General features: G+C 41.0%; 3 protein-coding genes across 4 annotated transcripts in view; all 3 read right to left on the reverse strand.

Annotated features, from left to right (window-relative positions):
* Positions 1 to 16,999, reverse strand: part of LOC110064817 (uncharacterized) — a 72,567-nt gene that overhangs the window by 55,037 nt on the left and 531 nt on the right. For both annotated transcript variants that reach the window (XM_089285770.1, XM_089285769.1), the window contains exons 2-5: positions 16,869 to 16,982; positions 2,080 to 2,484; positions 1,612 to 1,659; positions 257 to 438 (exon numbers count right to left, since the gene is read on the reverse strand). In XM_089285770.1, the coding sequence (XP_089141896.1) occupies positions 257 to 438; positions 1,612 to 1,659; positions 2,080 to 2,484; positions 16,869 to 16,932 (699 nt within the window). In that variant the 5' untranslated portion in view covers positions 16,933 to 16,982. The remainder of the gene's footprint in view (positions 1 to 256; positions 439 to 1,611; positions 1,660 to 2,079; positions 2,485 to 16,868; positions 16,983 to 16,999) is intronic.
* LOC149115043 (uncharacterized) lies at positions 7,509 to 10,645 on the reverse strand. Its single transcript, XM_089285833.1, has one exon. The coding sequence runs from the start codon at positions 10,596 to 10,598 to the stop codon at positions 10,008 to 10,010; it is 591 nt and encodes a 196-aa protein (XP_089141959.1). The 5' UTR covers positions 10,599 to 10,645; the 3' UTR covers positions 7,509 to 10,007.
* LOC149115044 (uncharacterized) lies at positions 12,655 to 13,906 on the reverse strand. Its single transcript, XM_089285800.1, has one exon. It carries the CDS (start codon positions 13,904 to 13,906, stop codon positions 12,917 to 12,919), a length of 990 nt encoding a protein of 329 aa, XP_089141926.1. The 3' UTR covers positions 12,655 to 12,916.

Consider the following 16,999-nt stretch of genomic DNA (forward strand, 5'->3'; position numbering starts at 1 on the left):
TCAATTAAAAACCATTCTAAATTTTCTAAATCATGTCAATAATAAATTGAGTAATCATATGATTGAATGATTTACACTTCAGTAATACCTTGCAATTTGTTCACATTAGATGTACGTGCCTAACATGCAATTTTGGGGGAATTTTCAAAGATCACTTGTAGTGAAAATCGTTAGATAATCACATTTAAATTAAGGCAATCACATGATTACCATAACGATACAAATCTAGAAAAAAACAACAACAAAAATGACTCACCCTATGACCATTGCTCTGTCTATAAGTTATAAAATGTTGCTCATCAGCATCATCAATTTTCAACAAATACCCTCCAGAAGCTCGGCAATCCTTCTTAGCATCAATCCATTTCTTTCTAAGAGAACTAAACTTGTAACAGGATGAGCCATAGAAAACCCAACCCGCAGGGCAGGCAATTGGAGCTACAGAAAAAAAAAAAGACAGAAAAATTAACATCTAAAATTCAGTATCTTTCTCACAAGTACAGCGAACCAGAAATGTACCGATAACTAATAATGAGTTTTCTTGGATTCAATTATTAGTGTAAAAAGTTTTCAAAAAGTACACATGGAATGACATCATGACATCACAACATCACTCTGACTTATAACTAAGGTAATATACGATCTCTGCATGCTGGATACAAAAAAAAAAAAAAAACTGTGAAAAACTCTGCCCAAAAGATTATTCCTTGTTTGTACATGACTGAACAAAGGGAAAAAACAATTATAATTATCAATGATAGTTTATGTAGAAACTTTTATTTAACAGGTGTGCCTCTTTTTGCATCTTGCATCGGAAAAGTCAAGAATTTTCAATAGTAATGTTCATCAAAGCAGTTTTACTCGGTGGTGCTGAGACCTGGAGGGTGAGCAAGCGAATAACGGGCAGGGTTCAGGTATTTGTCAACAGATGCCTCCGCTTCATCCTATGAATCAGATGGCCTTTGGTAATTGGCAATGAAGACCTGTGAGAGATTACCAACCAGGAAAGGATGGCTACCCAAATATGCAGAAAAAAGTGGAGGTGGATTAGGCATACGCTCAGGAAAACCCAGGACTGTGTGACAAGGCAAGCACTATTTTGGAACCCGCAGGGCAGGAGGAAACAGGGCCGCCCTAAACTGGCCTGGAAACCATCAGTGGACCAAGAACTGCATCAATCTAGATCTGACTGGCAGAAAATTGCTAGACAAGCTGAAGATTGCTCTGAATGGTGTGCTTTTGTGGATGCCATGGACATGCTCCCCATACAGGAGCTATGGGTAAATGATGATGAAGATCGAAAACCTAGTGAGTATGTAATTCTGCACTCCTGACCCATTTTTGGCAAAATTTTGAATTTTTATGCTTACAAGTATTATTACATGTAATCTACATATACTGTGCTCAGATTTTTATTGACTCGCAGTTAAAATCATGCCATATCCATTTTTGTAGTTCAGCTGTCAGAGATTGTTAGAGATTGCTAGGCTTGTATTTATAGCAATTAATTAATATTTGCTAATATGAACAATATTTCAAAAAGACTTACCCATAGGCCATTCTACACATTAATAAATACATATGATTAAGTACACAAAATTATTGACTCACCAGATGTGACTGGTGGAATCACAGTAACAAGGGTAGGCATGGGAGCTCCTAACAACAAAAAAAATACATGTGCAGTGTAGAAAGAAGAAAAGAATTATACACTGTATCACTGTGCTGTTATAAGTTAATTGTCATGTAGCTCTTCCACCAACACCCCCTCCCCCCTCCCCCTGCTACAGTAACTCCCTCATTATCCAGCTACAGACTCTTATTATAAGGAAAACCCTCAGAAGTTCTCACAGAGGATACATGTTTAGGTTCTGTAGTCTCCCTCATAAATGCTTTGCCCAACATGATAATAAGCTCCCCATCTCCATGAGGCAGCTGCTTCCAACCAAGATGTGTTCCTCTCTTGAAATAAACCAGTCCAACCTGCAGCATTTACAGGTTACCACTGTACGTACTCAAGGCAAAGCTAGATGCCAAACTGTGAATGGTAGAGTTCCAAAGGCGCTTGTTAAGACTTACCTTGGGGTCTTTCGCAGATATAGCCATACTCCTTTTTGCAGCTGTTGTCATTCCAGCGTGTACCATACAACTCAACGCAGTCTTCACCAGCACGATCATTTGGTTCTCCTGTATTCCAGTTACTATACACTGAGGCATTATAGGGTGTACCATCACTCCAAACAAATTGGCTTTCATTGCGTTGGTCATTGAGCCCAATCCAGTAATGCTGATTCCAAACCTTTGAAGATTTGTTAGAAACAAAGCTCATTTCTGATTGGTTTGCTATACTAACAAGGTCTCCACCATAACCAAGGCAATCTCTACGAGCATTTTCCCAGTTGAGACCTCGCACTAACAAGGACTGGAACACAAACTTGTAACAAGAGTTGCCATATCCGTTCCACCCACTTGGACAATCTAAGGCTTGGAATACAAATTTCAAAACACAAATCAGTTTACTTAATAAGCCTTGTCTACACAAGCAATTTTTAGGTGACAATTTTTATGTGACGAATACATGTATATTTGATCAAGTAGATGACACAGAAAATATTTGTTAACAGCTCAAGGTTCAGTGTGCCAGTAATGACGTTGGACAGCAGAGATACTCAGAAACAAGCTAAGGCTGGGCTGCTTAGCCACCTCCAAAAATCTTGGTGCTTACGAACATACATGTATTTGCCACATTTTATGTGACAAGTCATCTATACAGGCAATTTAATTTCATGTGACAACTTTTATTTGTCACATATAAAAGCTAACTCCCCAAATATATTTGTCACATAAAAATTGGCCAATTTTACTCATCTACACAAGTAAATAAGAATTGTCACATAAAAATTGTCACAAAGAAATTGCTCATGTAGACAAGGCTTAAAAGTCAAAAGATCAGTACATGTATATGTAGATGGAGAACAGCACCTTCCATAGTTCCTGTAACAAAATTCAAATTTATCACCTAAAGAAAAGCCAGGGAACTAATGGCTTATACTGTAAAATGCACTTATAAGCCTCTCAGCTTATAACCCCCTCTTTAGGCCCATCTATCTGTAAACCAAAATATACATCTAGGATGTCTGCTCTAGATAAACAGGTTCTAATATATTGTGCAATAATATATAGTTAATTAATTACTCAGGCTTCCATAGGAAAGCCAAAGTCATAAAATGCAAGCTGTTTTGATTGCCAAAAGGGGGTTCACGGTTTCAGGCGTTCCTAGTGTAGACCGTGGAAACTGGGGATGAGAGGGCAACAGCTTATGTTATCCTGTACCCACTCTTCATGAACAAGAACAACATGATTTACAGAGTGCTGTGCTTTGTGAAGAAAGTCTTGGAAGGAATCACGCCTTATACGTTCATCTCACAAACAAAGATGTCGCTCGTTTTCGGAACAGGTCAGTCCGGGAACTTTAAATATTGCTTGAAAGCCTGACAAATAAGAAAAGTTCAGTCTTGTTCTTAAAGATAACAAATGAGCCACGTGAGAGTTCAAACTACGACAACACTGTTAAAAACCTGTGACTACTGACTTGAAAACAAACTATGATGCTGAGATTCATGAACACCTCAGATGTTGAAAACATCAAAAACATACCAAACATCTGCAAACAGAACTTTGAAGAAGCAAGGAACATGCAATTGGATAAAGAGGATACTCAACGAAGCAACTTGAATAGTAAATATTTGAGCATAACTGTTGTGTTGAAATGTCCTGATTCTTTTATTTGTTTTTATTGTGTTCAATAAGCTTACTTGTAAAGTAAAACTTGATCTTGTGTTATGAAGCCCGAGTAAACACTCTCAGTGTCTAGTTTATTTATTAGCTAAAACCTTTTGTAACTCAGTGTAACACAGTGTAAGATCAAAGACTGCTCATAGCACAATGTCCAGTCAGTCAATGCATCAATCTGGAATAATCTACAGTTTAGCTTTAAATTGCTGGACAAATGTTAGAGGAGTCTCAGCTGAGCTTTTAGAAGTAAAAAGCCCTTGACGTGTCCACATGTTGCAGGTTTTGTGCAACAAAACGGCTTAATATTGGTGTTCGCATCCACTTAACAGAGGTGTCCGCTGTATGCATGGATTTATTTTACTGTAAATGTGGGAAGAAATAGGGACTCAAGCTTAGGTGTCCACTACATGTAATAATATGGACTCCAGCACTTTTGGAGTCATTCCATGGGTAAATTACATTTTTCCCGAAACATTGGGAAAACCACCAAAAGCATCTTCACGTGTATATAGTACATTACAGCACGCTCTTAATCTACCCTGCGTTCAGATAATTATATTTTAATATTTGTAGGACTTTGGCTAACACAGAAGAAAACTCATCCTAGCCATAAACTCTCTACCTTCTGCACCATTTCATTTCCATCTCACCAGCTTCTGACCGGAATTAAAGTCTTGTTGAAATATCACAGCCAATCATAATTATTGATTCTCAACCAATCAGAGAAAATTATGTATCATGCCCTCCTTCCCCAGGACAAGATCTAGAGAGGAAGAAAAAGAAATCCCTGCCCGCATTTGTAATGAATTAATTATATTGAAAAAACTTGCCCAGATGGGAGGTGGGCATTGGAATTTTTGTTTCATTTCCTTAGAAACGAAACGGTATTGTTTTCAGTTCAGGGGTGAACTATTTACATAGTGATTTGTAATATCCCATTAGAGTAAAGTTTGTAATTGTTAATGTAAATATGGCAGCAAAATTTCAGCCAAAACTCGGTGCATAACAACAAAATGTGTCATTTGCAACATTTCAGTGAAACTCTCATTTCTCGGTATTATCTTACACAAGAAAACTGCAAACTGGACTTGATGGTGATAGTGAAAGAGAAATATATTTTTGAAGTAGAGACACCGCCACATCATGCGATTTGTCCACCAATGCGATATTTTAAGCCGATGGAAGCAGTTAGTTTTGTTTAGTTCAACAAAGAAATGATACTGTTTTCCATTTCAGAGTGATTTATTGACATAGTGAGTATGAATGTTACCAGGGTAAACGCTTGCAATTCACAAGCTAAACATGTTCAGCAAAAATAACTTCTCGAAACTAAATTTTCTTTCATGACACAGAAAGAAAAGGAAACTAAAATGTCATGCAGGTAGAAATAATTGGCGATTTAAATGTTCCCAAGTCTTACTGAAACGATGTATTCTGGAGAAACGAAGATATCTGTTTCCGTGCTTGATTTAAATGTGATTAGGATCAAAACTACGGCGACATAATTTTGGTCAATCAGAACACTTGTCAATACAAACTTTCTTATTTTTAAAAGCGTGCTCTAAGAAGTAAAGCTACTGGAATTGCGGCAGAAAATTCATGAAATTCAACTAAATCTGGAAAATTTTGACACCTACGATATATATATTGCAATATACCAACATCAATTAAATTACAATATGAATTAGTTACCTTCCACAATATATCGTATCTGTATTATGGTCCTAACGCACCAAGTGTGTGTTCTTTTCACGTAAATAGCCACAGAAAAGGGGCGGGATTGTTATTCCTGACAAGTCCTTCAGTTTTTCCTTTTTTGTCCTATTTGGGTTCCGGTTTCTCTTCAATTTGAGCAGCAATTGATCTCGAATAGCCGCGAAATGCCAAAGTTATTGAGAGGAATGCTTGACAATCTAAATGTCACGGTAGGGGATCACACATCTCAAACGATGCCCGAGACTTTGACCTCGCAGACCAGGATGATCATTTGGTCAGTATCCAACATGCCTACCGTGCCAGCAACAGAAGAAGCAACTGTGGATTGTGTTGCATTTTTTTTGCGAGGAGGGGAAAGGGGGCAAGAGTTTTCAAAAGAAAAACACATTTAGATGCAAAGTGAAAAGGGAAGAGAGAAGCCTGCAGAAGCTAAAAGATACTAAAAGATGCGAAGGCTTCAGACAAGTCCATGACATTCACAAATACTTTGATAAAATTAGTGACTTAGTGTAGTTTGTTCACCATTGCACATGTACCAGTTTTCAAAGGTTTTGTATGCAGTTTTCGGTTTTGGGTGAATTTTTTTGCAGTTTTGTGGTTTTGGATGATTTTTTCTTCCGTTTTGTGGTTTCTAGCATACCCTGATGCCCCCCTCCCCTAGCTATGTATAATACATGTTTTATACATCAGTTCTACATGAAATATACCCCACCATTTTTAAGGTTAAACTTCATTATAACTTATAGAGAGCTTGAGATATTGCAAGTGCCAAAAAGAGGTCCATTAACTTCCAGTCAACTTTTCCTTTCCCAAGCAAGTAAACATAAGATACATCTACTATTGCTGTTTGCCCTGGAAGAACTACAAGTGAGCTCATAAACTCTGGAGTACAATTCCGGGAGAAATCGCGCAAGTAATTTCAAAAGCGGACAAGCGTGAAGCACGAGGCCAATTTGAAATTACAAGCACAATTACTCTCTGAATTGTACAACACAAGGTCCAATTACTAATTAATCGTATCTATAACAAATTTCGGAGTTAAAAATTCTTTTGAGAACCTCTTTTGAGCAAAAATGTCTGTAGTGCTTTTCCTAAGTTTTGAAAACTGTAGGAAACATCGCGAAGGAAGCCATTAAAGCACACATAATTGACGTCCCAATCAAGAGGGAATTCAATTACAGGTATCCAATTACAAAAAGTTCACATTGGATACCTGTAATTGGACACCCATGTGATCGCACGCCGATTACGTGACAAAAAGGTGCGTGGAGCACCAATCACGTTTGAGAATTTTGTTATAGATACAATTATTATTTTTATCACAAAATCTCTTTGGATTATAAAATTCCATCAACTCTACCTTAAGGTAACACTGATGATAAATTTGTAAAAAATTGAAGCTTACTTTCAAGTAATCTGTAAATTTTGACCTGACAATAATCCAGACAATTTTAAATAGCAGTTTAAGCTCACTTGATGGACTTGATGGAATATTAAATGAATTCACTGTTGTGGAATGGGAGGTTGATGTGAGTGATTAGTGTTTGAATAAGTTGACTAAACACTCATCCATTCTATTGAATTTTATTACATCCATTTTGAAATCACCTGTGATCTTTACAATCTGATTGGCTTTCAGCAAAGCAATTTATTCACAACCATCCTATTTCTTACTCTGATTCATGAAAGATTAAAATTAAACAACCAATCAGATTTCATGACTTGTTTAAAAAAGCCAAGCAAAATGCTTGAAAGCCAGTGCAATTTATTCAGGAATGAAAAAAGTATGTAACACGCTATTTTCTACTCTAAATTACCTCTTTTTTCTGTTTTGTATATAAAATGAAATGTTTCCAGTTCTGCTTTCTTAGCACACTGTTGGTGGAGCAATACAATATTTGGTACTTACCAAAGCCGACTGTATTCACAATAGGCAATTAAAAGTGTGATTTCAAAATGGATGTAATAAAGTGGCAATTGAACTTTTTGTCATGCAATTTTTTTTTATTTTTTTTTTTATTTGCAATAACACAAACCAATGCTTACTAACAACACTAACTCTATTTACATTATATTGCTCTAATTATTTACACTATTTAAATTACAATAACTAAACGACTTACATTACTAACAAATACAGTTACACGACTTACATAATTAAGAAATACAGTGACGACAAGGGGCAAAGAAAAAAAGAAACTGAGAAGAAAAATAGCTAGTTATCATTACAGCTTGAGGTTGTAGTACAGAAACATAAAAAACAGACCAAAGGCATGTGGTACATTAAAAGTAAAATGAGTTATGCATCTGACAGGAGATTAGAGATAGATTAATGGGTAGGAGATAGATAACCCTACAGAAAATATAATCTAAAATATTAATTAAATCCTCATATATCCTGTAAGAGGTTTCCATTTCTTCGTGTCTCCACTTTTTGTTTCTATCTCATATTGTGATTTTAGTGTGCATATGAAAAGCGTAAGATTTGGATGATCATCTATTGTTTTAGCGAGCCATATGTGATATTGTGCTAAGAGAAAGCAGTAATTTATAAGAAGCGCAAATTGAGAGATATCTGGCCTCAGACCCAAAGCAGTAATATTTGTCAAAGCATAATCTCTAGGAAGTAAATTTAAGTTTTTCAGCCATTCAGTAAGTTTATTCCAAAAGTGAGATGTTTGGCGGCATGACCAAAAAAGATGAATTATTGACTCAGAGGAGGTGTGACAAAAACTGCACGTTTCATCGCCCTGTAGACCTATTCTAAATAAAAAGTTATTGGTTGGTACACGTCTATGTAAGAATTTAAACTGAAACTCTATCAGCTTAGTGCTCTTTGTGCATTTTTTAGCTAAAAGATAGGCAGCATTCCAATTTATGTTGTCACTTATTGGTAGGCCACAATCCTCTAGCCACTTCTTTTGACTTGACTCTGGGGTTAAACTCTTGTTACTAATCAGTTTTTTATATATTATTGTAGTTGCTTTTTTGACCTGCAAAATTCTTGTAGTAAGTGGCTCATATTCGTGGTCGGTGTTCTGTAAATCTTGAAAATTAGAATCAGTCCGAAGAGACTTTACAGCCGATATTAATCCATAGAAGCTGAGGGGGCGAGGGTCTATTTCACACTTACAGCGGAAATCATTTAACGAGAGAAAGTTGTTGTCTGGTCCTAAAAGATGTTTCACCCGAGTTATTCCCTTAGTGAACCAATTTTTTAAAAAAACTGTTTTGTTGGCTATCTTTATTAGGGAGTTATGCCAAAGTTGTTGATCCAAAAAGTGATCTTTCGATGTTATTTCAGGTTCAAAGTTAACTTCTGCCCAGATTCCTAACAGTTCTTTTAAAAAGGCATCCGAAGTTGTTATTGTCGATAAGGTGTCTCTAACGTTGAGGTTGTAGGAAAAAAAGTTTTGACAGCCATATTTTTTTAGGGTTATATCAAAAAAGATTTTCCATTTTCCCTTATTGTTGTTATCTAAATATTTTTTAATCCATGTGGTTTTGAGGGATTTATTGAAGGAACTAATATCGATCATTTTTAGGCCACCACCACTGAAATCATTGATCATTACCTTCCGTTTTATCTTGTCGCCTTTACCATTCCATAGAAAAGTGTACAGTAAATCATTTATTTCTTTTTAAACTCATCGCAAATAGATGAGCTTGGGAACTGGTGCCTTAAAGGTTAGCGGGGTGCCAAAGCCATAAGCCGCTAGGAGGTATCCATGGCAACCCTGGAAAGCAGGAACCACCCAATGTGCGTCCGCTAACCGGCACCATCACACTGAAAGAAATTCAGTGGAATCTACTTACCTGGGGAATACTTACCCTGACCAAGAACAAAACGGGAGGGAGGAGAGGGTGCAAGAATCCGCAATGATTCGCGAGCAAAGCAGTGCAACTGATCCGCAACAATCAGCAGAATACACTACAACAATATTATGCAATGAACCATAAACCCCTGCAAAACCCCTGAAGGCCGCCCCACAGGTCACGTACTCCCAAACGTGGAAACCGCTGGCTGCATAAGCTCATATTTAACTTGCCTAAATGATATTCGCTGGATGGGCACACTAGCTGGCTACATTAGCTCGAGTTTAACCTTGCCTAAATGATATTTAGCCACATTTAAACTCATCGCAAATAGATGAGCTTGGGAACTGGTGCCTTAAAGGTTAGCGGGGTGCCAAAGCCATAAGCCGCTAGGAGGTATCCATGGCAACCCTGGAAAGCAGGAACCACCCAGATGAAACCCTTCTCCTGGTGCTTGGAGAAAGGAGGGACCCAGGGACAGGGTGACATGGTACCTCCGATCCCCCCAAACCTACCCCCAAGCACCACTCAGCTGGTATAAAGGGCAAATGCAAAATAAACACATACCTAGGAAGCTAGCCACGGTGGACTGCAAGTCCAAAAGAAAGACCCAGGAACATCATGCTACAGCAACCAGAGATAAGCTCCAAAGGGCGTTCCAGGTAGCGCAAATGCTTTCCTCAAGCCAATTTTTTAGAGAGGGCAGCTAAGGCATCCGACGGGGTCCTAATGTAGAGCTGATAGGCATTGCTTGACCAGCGGCCCATGGACTGAATCAAATGAGCCGGTACTCCATTGCGAGCAGCAACAGTAGCAGCCCCTATACGAAAGCTATGGCTCGAGAAGTTACCAGGAATCCTGGCAGAGACCATGATCTGCCGAAGCCAATCCGTCAACACAGAACGTGAGAGGGGCTGACCACTCTGGAACAAAAACAGGGGGCCTGGAGCATCACCCCTGAGTGCAAGGTAAGTCATAAGAGCATGCACTGCACACAATGGATGCCTACCAACGCCGATGTGAATGAGACAGCCCTTCCGAAACGGATCAGTCTTGGAACCTTTAATCTTAATGCGCATGCATGATGGGGCTGAAGGTGAATCCACCGCAATATCCTGAACACCCAAGTGCAGAGATGAAGAGAAGCTAGACAGGTTGGGAACAGTGAACTCGGAAGCGCGAAGGAACCCAAAATATCCCAATGAACAAGCTGCCCAGAACATGCAATGGTCCGGGAGGCAAAGGTCAAGAGACCGCCAAATAACCAACATCAGGTCATCAGTAATGGGAAGTCGCGAAGAAGAAGGAGAACCTTGACAGCGCTTGAAGACGAAGGCAATTCATAAGTGGGTTGGGGAACCCTTGTTCAATATGAAGGGCTCTAACCCCAGACAAATACACCTTGATAGAGGAGTGCTGAATAGTTCTCGCAAGAAACGTGACAAAGAGGCAAAGTGTCCATTCGTCTGCTGGGCACAGGGACCCTGAAGGATGTAACTTGCCAAGCTGACGGCAAAAGGAAACAAACTTCGATTGTGCTGAAGCGTATGAACGGCGTGTCGAGGGGGCGAGACCTTGAGACAGAAAGGAAAAGCACTGTTGCTCTAGGGCAGAGAAGTCAAGTCCGCCAGAAGCTCCGGCGGGATCCAAGTAGGGTGAAGCTGTGCATCCGGGACCAACTGCCTGAAGTCCTGCCAACGAAAGCGAGACAAAGCATCAGCTATCTGATTGTTAACCCCAGGTACATGTTGGGCAGAAAAGGAAAAACTATGATGAGCGGCTGCAAGAAGCAGGCTGCGCAGTAATCGCATCAAACACGGTACTTTAGAAGTCCTGGAATTCAAAACATGGACGACAGCATCGTTGTCTGAACGGAAAAGGACATGCTTCTTGCACCACATGTGTCCCCAAACATGAGCAGCGATGACAACTGGAAAGAGCTCCTTATAAGCGATGGACTGCTGTTGTTGAGAAGGAGCCCAGGAACCAGCAAACCAAAGGTCCTTGAGGTATGCTCCATAACCAATTGATCCAGCTGCATCAGAAGCCACCTCGACGTCTGCCTCTGGCAATAAACCTGGGAACAGCCAAAAGCTAACACCGTGCCAATCTGACAAGAATTGGTGCCACCACAGGAGGTCCACGTGAAATTCCCTGTTAAGGCAAACCAGGTGATCCCTTTTGCAAAAGCAGCATAACAGGTCGATCATGCGACGCAAGAAAGTTCTCCCAGGCCAGACCACTTTTGCCGCATGATGCAGATGGCCAATGAGAGATTCTAACTCCTGCCTATTGCACCATTTTCGAGAAAGCCAAGAAGTAATGAGATCTCGCAAAGCAGACAATTTCTCGGCGGGGAGACGAGCGATTTGATTAACGGAATCCAGCTCAATACCTAGGACCACGAGCACAGTTGAAGGGCCCACACACTTGCCGGGGTGAAGTGGCAAGCCCAAACGTCTGCATACTGACACTGCAATACTCAAGTTGTGCACACACTGAGATGACTCAGGAGGGCCAGCAGTGATGAAGTCGTCAAGGTAGTGCAGCAGGTCTGGAATCTGGTAAGAATGCACGAGGATCCACTCAACCATGTCTGCTATCGCATTGAAGATGAAAGGAGCTGATCGAAGGCCAAAGGGGAGAGCCAGATCCACATAGTATTGATTACGCCACTTCATCCCCAGCAAATAACGGTCAGATGGATGAACAGGAACATTGCGACAAGCAGCCTCGACATCGAACTTAGCCATGAGGGCCCCCTTTCCCAGTCGAGACACTAGGTGAATGATTTGATCCACAGTTATGTAGTGGAGGGTAAACTCATCTGAGTTGATCCCATCATTGACACTAGCCCCCCCTGGGGAAGACAAGTCCACAATGAGGCGCCACTTTCCTGGTTGGCCCTTCTTTGGAATAACACCAAAGCTACTGACTTGGAGGTTGGGGAAGGGGGGGGAATCGAACGGGCCAGCCACCCTTCCCGACACCTCATTGGCTAAATAGTCGTCAATGACAGACTGATGCTGGTGCGCAGATGGTTTGTTTTTCTTAGCCGCCTTAAGCTTTTGGGCCGGGCAGAAGCCCAATTTGAACCCGTGACGGATTCCATCCAATACAAAATGAACCTGCTGTTGATGGGGATGGAGCCGCAACTCCCAGGCAAACTGCTCCGCCTGCAGAGGAGTGACTGCTGAAACTGGGGGGAGAGGAACTAGGGAAGGAACACAAATAGAACAGGAGTCAATAACTGGCCCCATAATATCTAACCCCAACCCAAACCCCTTAATTGATGCACAACCTGGTAAATAACAAACGCCACAAAAATAAAACTGAAGCGACTAGATTTAATTCAAGCACAAAAGGTCAAAAAAAAAAATACAAGTGGTAAATATGCCCTCCTAAAACGAAAGAACAACAACATAGTGTGGTGGGAAATAACAAACATAATGCGGCAAATGACAAACAACAATCTGATAGTGTCTATTCGCACCTAAACCTGCAGCTAGAAGTCCTCCACACTAACAGCAAAGTCAAAACAGTATGGGAGGGCCTAATGACAAGTATTAAAGTCTACTACTTCAATCGCTTAGCGCCTGGACTTGCTGCTCAAGCGAGAAGGAGAAGAGTCAGCTTGCCGTTTGGGAGAAGCTCGGGACTGGCTTGGTGGCTCGCCAGGGCAAGCTCCAACGTGGTGCGGACCAAAGCAGCTGGAGCATTTGTGTGCAAAACGGCATGATGAAGAAGGAGCAACACAACGGCCTTGGTTCCACGAATTGCAAATAATGTGGGAAGACGCAGCTCCATGTGGCTCCGTGGATTCATCTGACAATTCACGGCCAGGACGGACAGAGGCCCCAGCCGCGTGGAAATTAAACAACTGGACATTTATGGCCGACCAGTCCGTCAAGTTCGTTGCGGCAGCGTGTTCGCGGAAGGCCCAATCATACGCCAACCAAACCCGACCGGCAAACTGGCAATATGTGCAGAGAATCAAAAGCTGGTATTGCAGCAAATCCCTCCACCGCTGAGGGAAGTGGGACGACAAAATGAGGCTGTACACTGAGAAAGCCTCCAGCCAACTCAATATATCCTCAATGCGCCGTTTAGGTTTTTTAGGTGTCGAAGTTAGCACCAACCGACCGTCGAGCAGCAACTGAGGCTCGGACTCAGTTGAAACTATGTTGACCGAAAGCAGCTCGTTCAGCTCTACAAACTTCCCAGCCACAATCTGGCTTACGAGCTTCGCTGGAATGGGCGAAAACCCAGGGCCAACCACAAAAGCCTGATGCAGTATAGGCGACTGGGCCGGCGAAGAAACACCGCCGAGAGCGAGCGACGCGGTCCCAATAGCGGAATTGGACGAAGAAGTTGCGAGTGTGGGTATTGGCGAGGCAAACATAGAAACAAAAGAAGGCACAACAAAATTGGGCCTACCTTGCACCGTAGCGCTCGCAGCGACCGCCGAAACTGGTGGAAAGCCAACGCCAGAGGCTGCCAGGGCTGAGACTTGAGCATCTAGCTGGCCAGAAGATAGAGACGATGGAGGAATGCCCCCAGGCATGGCCGCCTCCGGCATACTCGTGGATGAAGAAACTGGAGGCGTCAATGGCAAATTTGAAGCTTGCTCGGCCGCGAGGGCTTGCTTGACCGCATTGATAACCGATGCCAAGAAAGCGGGAGAAGGCTGATCAGCAGGCTGAGCTTGAGACGTCTAAGGAACGACCGGCGTCTGTGAAGTTGATGGAGGGAGATTTGCATCATTGGGACGTGGTCGAGTCGTCTCAGCAACAGAAACAATGGCATCGAAGGCCGCCGCTTGACTGTTACGGGTTGACCTGGCCGTCATTATCGTATAAACAATGATAGACAACAGCTCTTGAAAGAGAACAAAGGCAACGAAGAGGCAAGAATCTGCAATGATTCACGAGCAAAGCAGTGCAACTGATCCGCAACAATCAGCAGAATACACTACAACAACATTATGCAATGAACCATAAACCCCTGCAAAACCCCTGAACGCCGCCCCACAGGTCACGTACTCTCAAACGTGGAAACCACTGGCTGCATAAGCTCATATTTAACTTGCCTAAATGATATTCACTGGATGGGCACACTAGCTGGCTGCATTAGCTCGAGTTTAACCTTGCCTAAATGATATTTAGCCACATTAAAACCCTGTAGTTTGAGCGAAGAGGCGAGAGTAGATAAACCAATTGGGAGACCACTAGTGATTTGATAACAGTGATTTTCCCTAACAATGTGAGTCGGCAGTATTTCCAGCATCTTAGGATTTCTTTCACTTTTTCAAGTTTCTCATTGTAGTTTAAAGAGGTAGATAGTTCAGGATCTGTTGAAATCCATAGATCTAGGGATTTTACTTTGTCTTTTGGCCATTTAAGCTCTTTTCCTGATAACAGAATTTTATCATTTCCAATACTTGCGCCAATCCATAGAGTTCCGTTTTCTTATCATTGAGTCTGAGGCCAGAGTCTTTGCTGAAATCATCAAGCATTGCAAGGGATGAAAGGAGAGATTCACGTGACCCGTCTAATATAAGTGTTGTGTCATCGGCATACTGACTTAACTTAATTTCCACATTATTTACAGAGATTCCCTTTATATTAGTATTTTTCCTAATTGCCGTGGCCAGCACCTCTGCCGATAGGATAAATAAATAAGGTGAGAGCGGGCAGCCTTCCCTAACACCTCTTTGAATTTCAAAAAAATTACTTGCCCATTCATTATTCAGAATACAGCTTTCAGTATGACTATACAGGGTTTTCACCCAGTTGATTAGCGAAGCACCAAAACCGTAGGATCTTAATGTGCCATGTATGAAGGACCATTCGAGAGAATCAAATGCCTTTTCAAAGTCAATAAAAAGTAACAGGCCTGGGATATTCTTTTCTGTGGCATATTGGATAATAGAGTCAATGAGTCTGATATTTTCGCCTATAAATCTGCCCTTCAAAAATCCTGTTTGATCATGATTGATAAGGTTTGGAAGTACTAATTTAATTCGGTTTGCAATAGATGTTGCTGCGATTTTGTAATCAGTGTTCAAAAGAGTAATAGGCCTCCAATTTTTGATGAAGTATAGTTCCGCATCTTTTTTTGGAATTAGTTTTATAACCCCTCGTCTTTGTGTTACTGAGAGGCAGCCAGAGTCAAAAGCATAGTTGAGGGCCAAGATTAAAAAAAAAGAAATGTCTTTCCAAAAAACTTTGTAGAATTCGGCGGGAAGTCCATCCATGCCTGGCGTTTTGTCAGACTCCATCTTCTTCAGGGCTTCGAAACATTCCTTTTGAATTAAGCGGCCTTCACATAAAGTTTGTTCTTCATTGGTCAAAGAAGTGGAGTTCACTTCAGAGAGGAATGTTGACTGGATGCTGTCGGGGCTTTTTGATGTATAAAGATTTTTATAAAAAGCCGTACATTCAGATAAGATATCTCTGTCTGTGGTGACAAAGTCGGTGTCATTAATTTTTAATTGACTAATTGTTCCTTGTTTACAGTGCCTTTTTTCGAGATTTAGAAAATATCCGGAGTTCTTTTCACCCTCGTTGTACCATTACGACTTTGACCTAATGATAGCGCCTTTGGTTCGATACTCAAAAATGTTTTCTAGCTCTTTCTTTAAGGTAAAAATTCTTTCAGCAACAATATGATATGAGGGATTACTATTGCTTGCATTGTCTAAATGTTTTTCTAACAAGGCGATTTCGCGTTCCAACATTTCTTCGCGTTTCCTTGTTGTCACGTTTTTGTATGCAGCATAAGATATTGATTTTTCTTGCACCTTTAATTTAATCATCTCCCAAAGCAGAGCTGGGTTCACTGAGGTGTCGTCTTTGTATTGGTTCACAGTGCTTTCAATTGTTGTTTTAATTTCTTGGACATATCTCATTTCGGATAAAAGGGACGTGTTCAACTTCCAAAAACCTTTGCCTCTGGGGTTCGAGTGTAAAGCTAGATTCAGAGCAATCATCGAATGATCCGTTTTGAAACCAGGAAAAATATCTGCATGGGTCACATCTTGTCATGCAATTTTGGTCTGAAATTATATATCATACTCGTGATTTCAAATCGAACTCTCGTTCGATTATGAAATCACGGCTATGATTTCAGACCAAACTGCACTCTACTCAGTTTAATAACCATTTAAAGTTGTAAACCTTGACGAATAGTTAGTTTAAATCAAAGCATACTCGTTCTCTGCACAAATCGACTTCCGCGCTCCATTGATCCGAAACAATTCCATAGAATGCTACTTTCTCCACTATTCTTCCATTCTTGATCATTGATATGCATGCATATTGTTCTTATTGTTCGACCAGTGCTGTCTCGCCAATGATTCAAACACATTTCACGGTAAAATCCACGAGCAATACAACGGCGTAAACGGAGACAGGCGCGAAAATTTCACGCGTGGAGGCATTTGTTTACATGATCATTTGCACCCTATGGGTTCTTTGGGGCTTTGTTAGTTGCTGCAGCACCTCAAAATTGCTTTTCAATGCACAAAAAAGAGCTCTTACCTAATACGGTGTGTACTAGAGCGAAGAGAGACAACAAAAGTCTCCATGAAGCCTTCTCCGCCATGGTGTAGATGAACCTTCTTCCCGTTTGCCTCAAGCAACAACACGTGATTCCTGTGCAATTTGAGAAC

This window comes from Orbicella faveolata, unplaced genomic scaffold (assembly GCF_042242905.1).
Source record: "Orbicella faveolata isolate gen_17 unplaced genomic scaffold, um_ofav_v1 contig_13, whole genome shotgun sequence".
Taxonomy (NCBI): Eukaryota; Metazoa; Cnidaria; class Anthozoa; order Scleractinia; family Merulinidae; genus Orbicella; species Orbicella faveolata.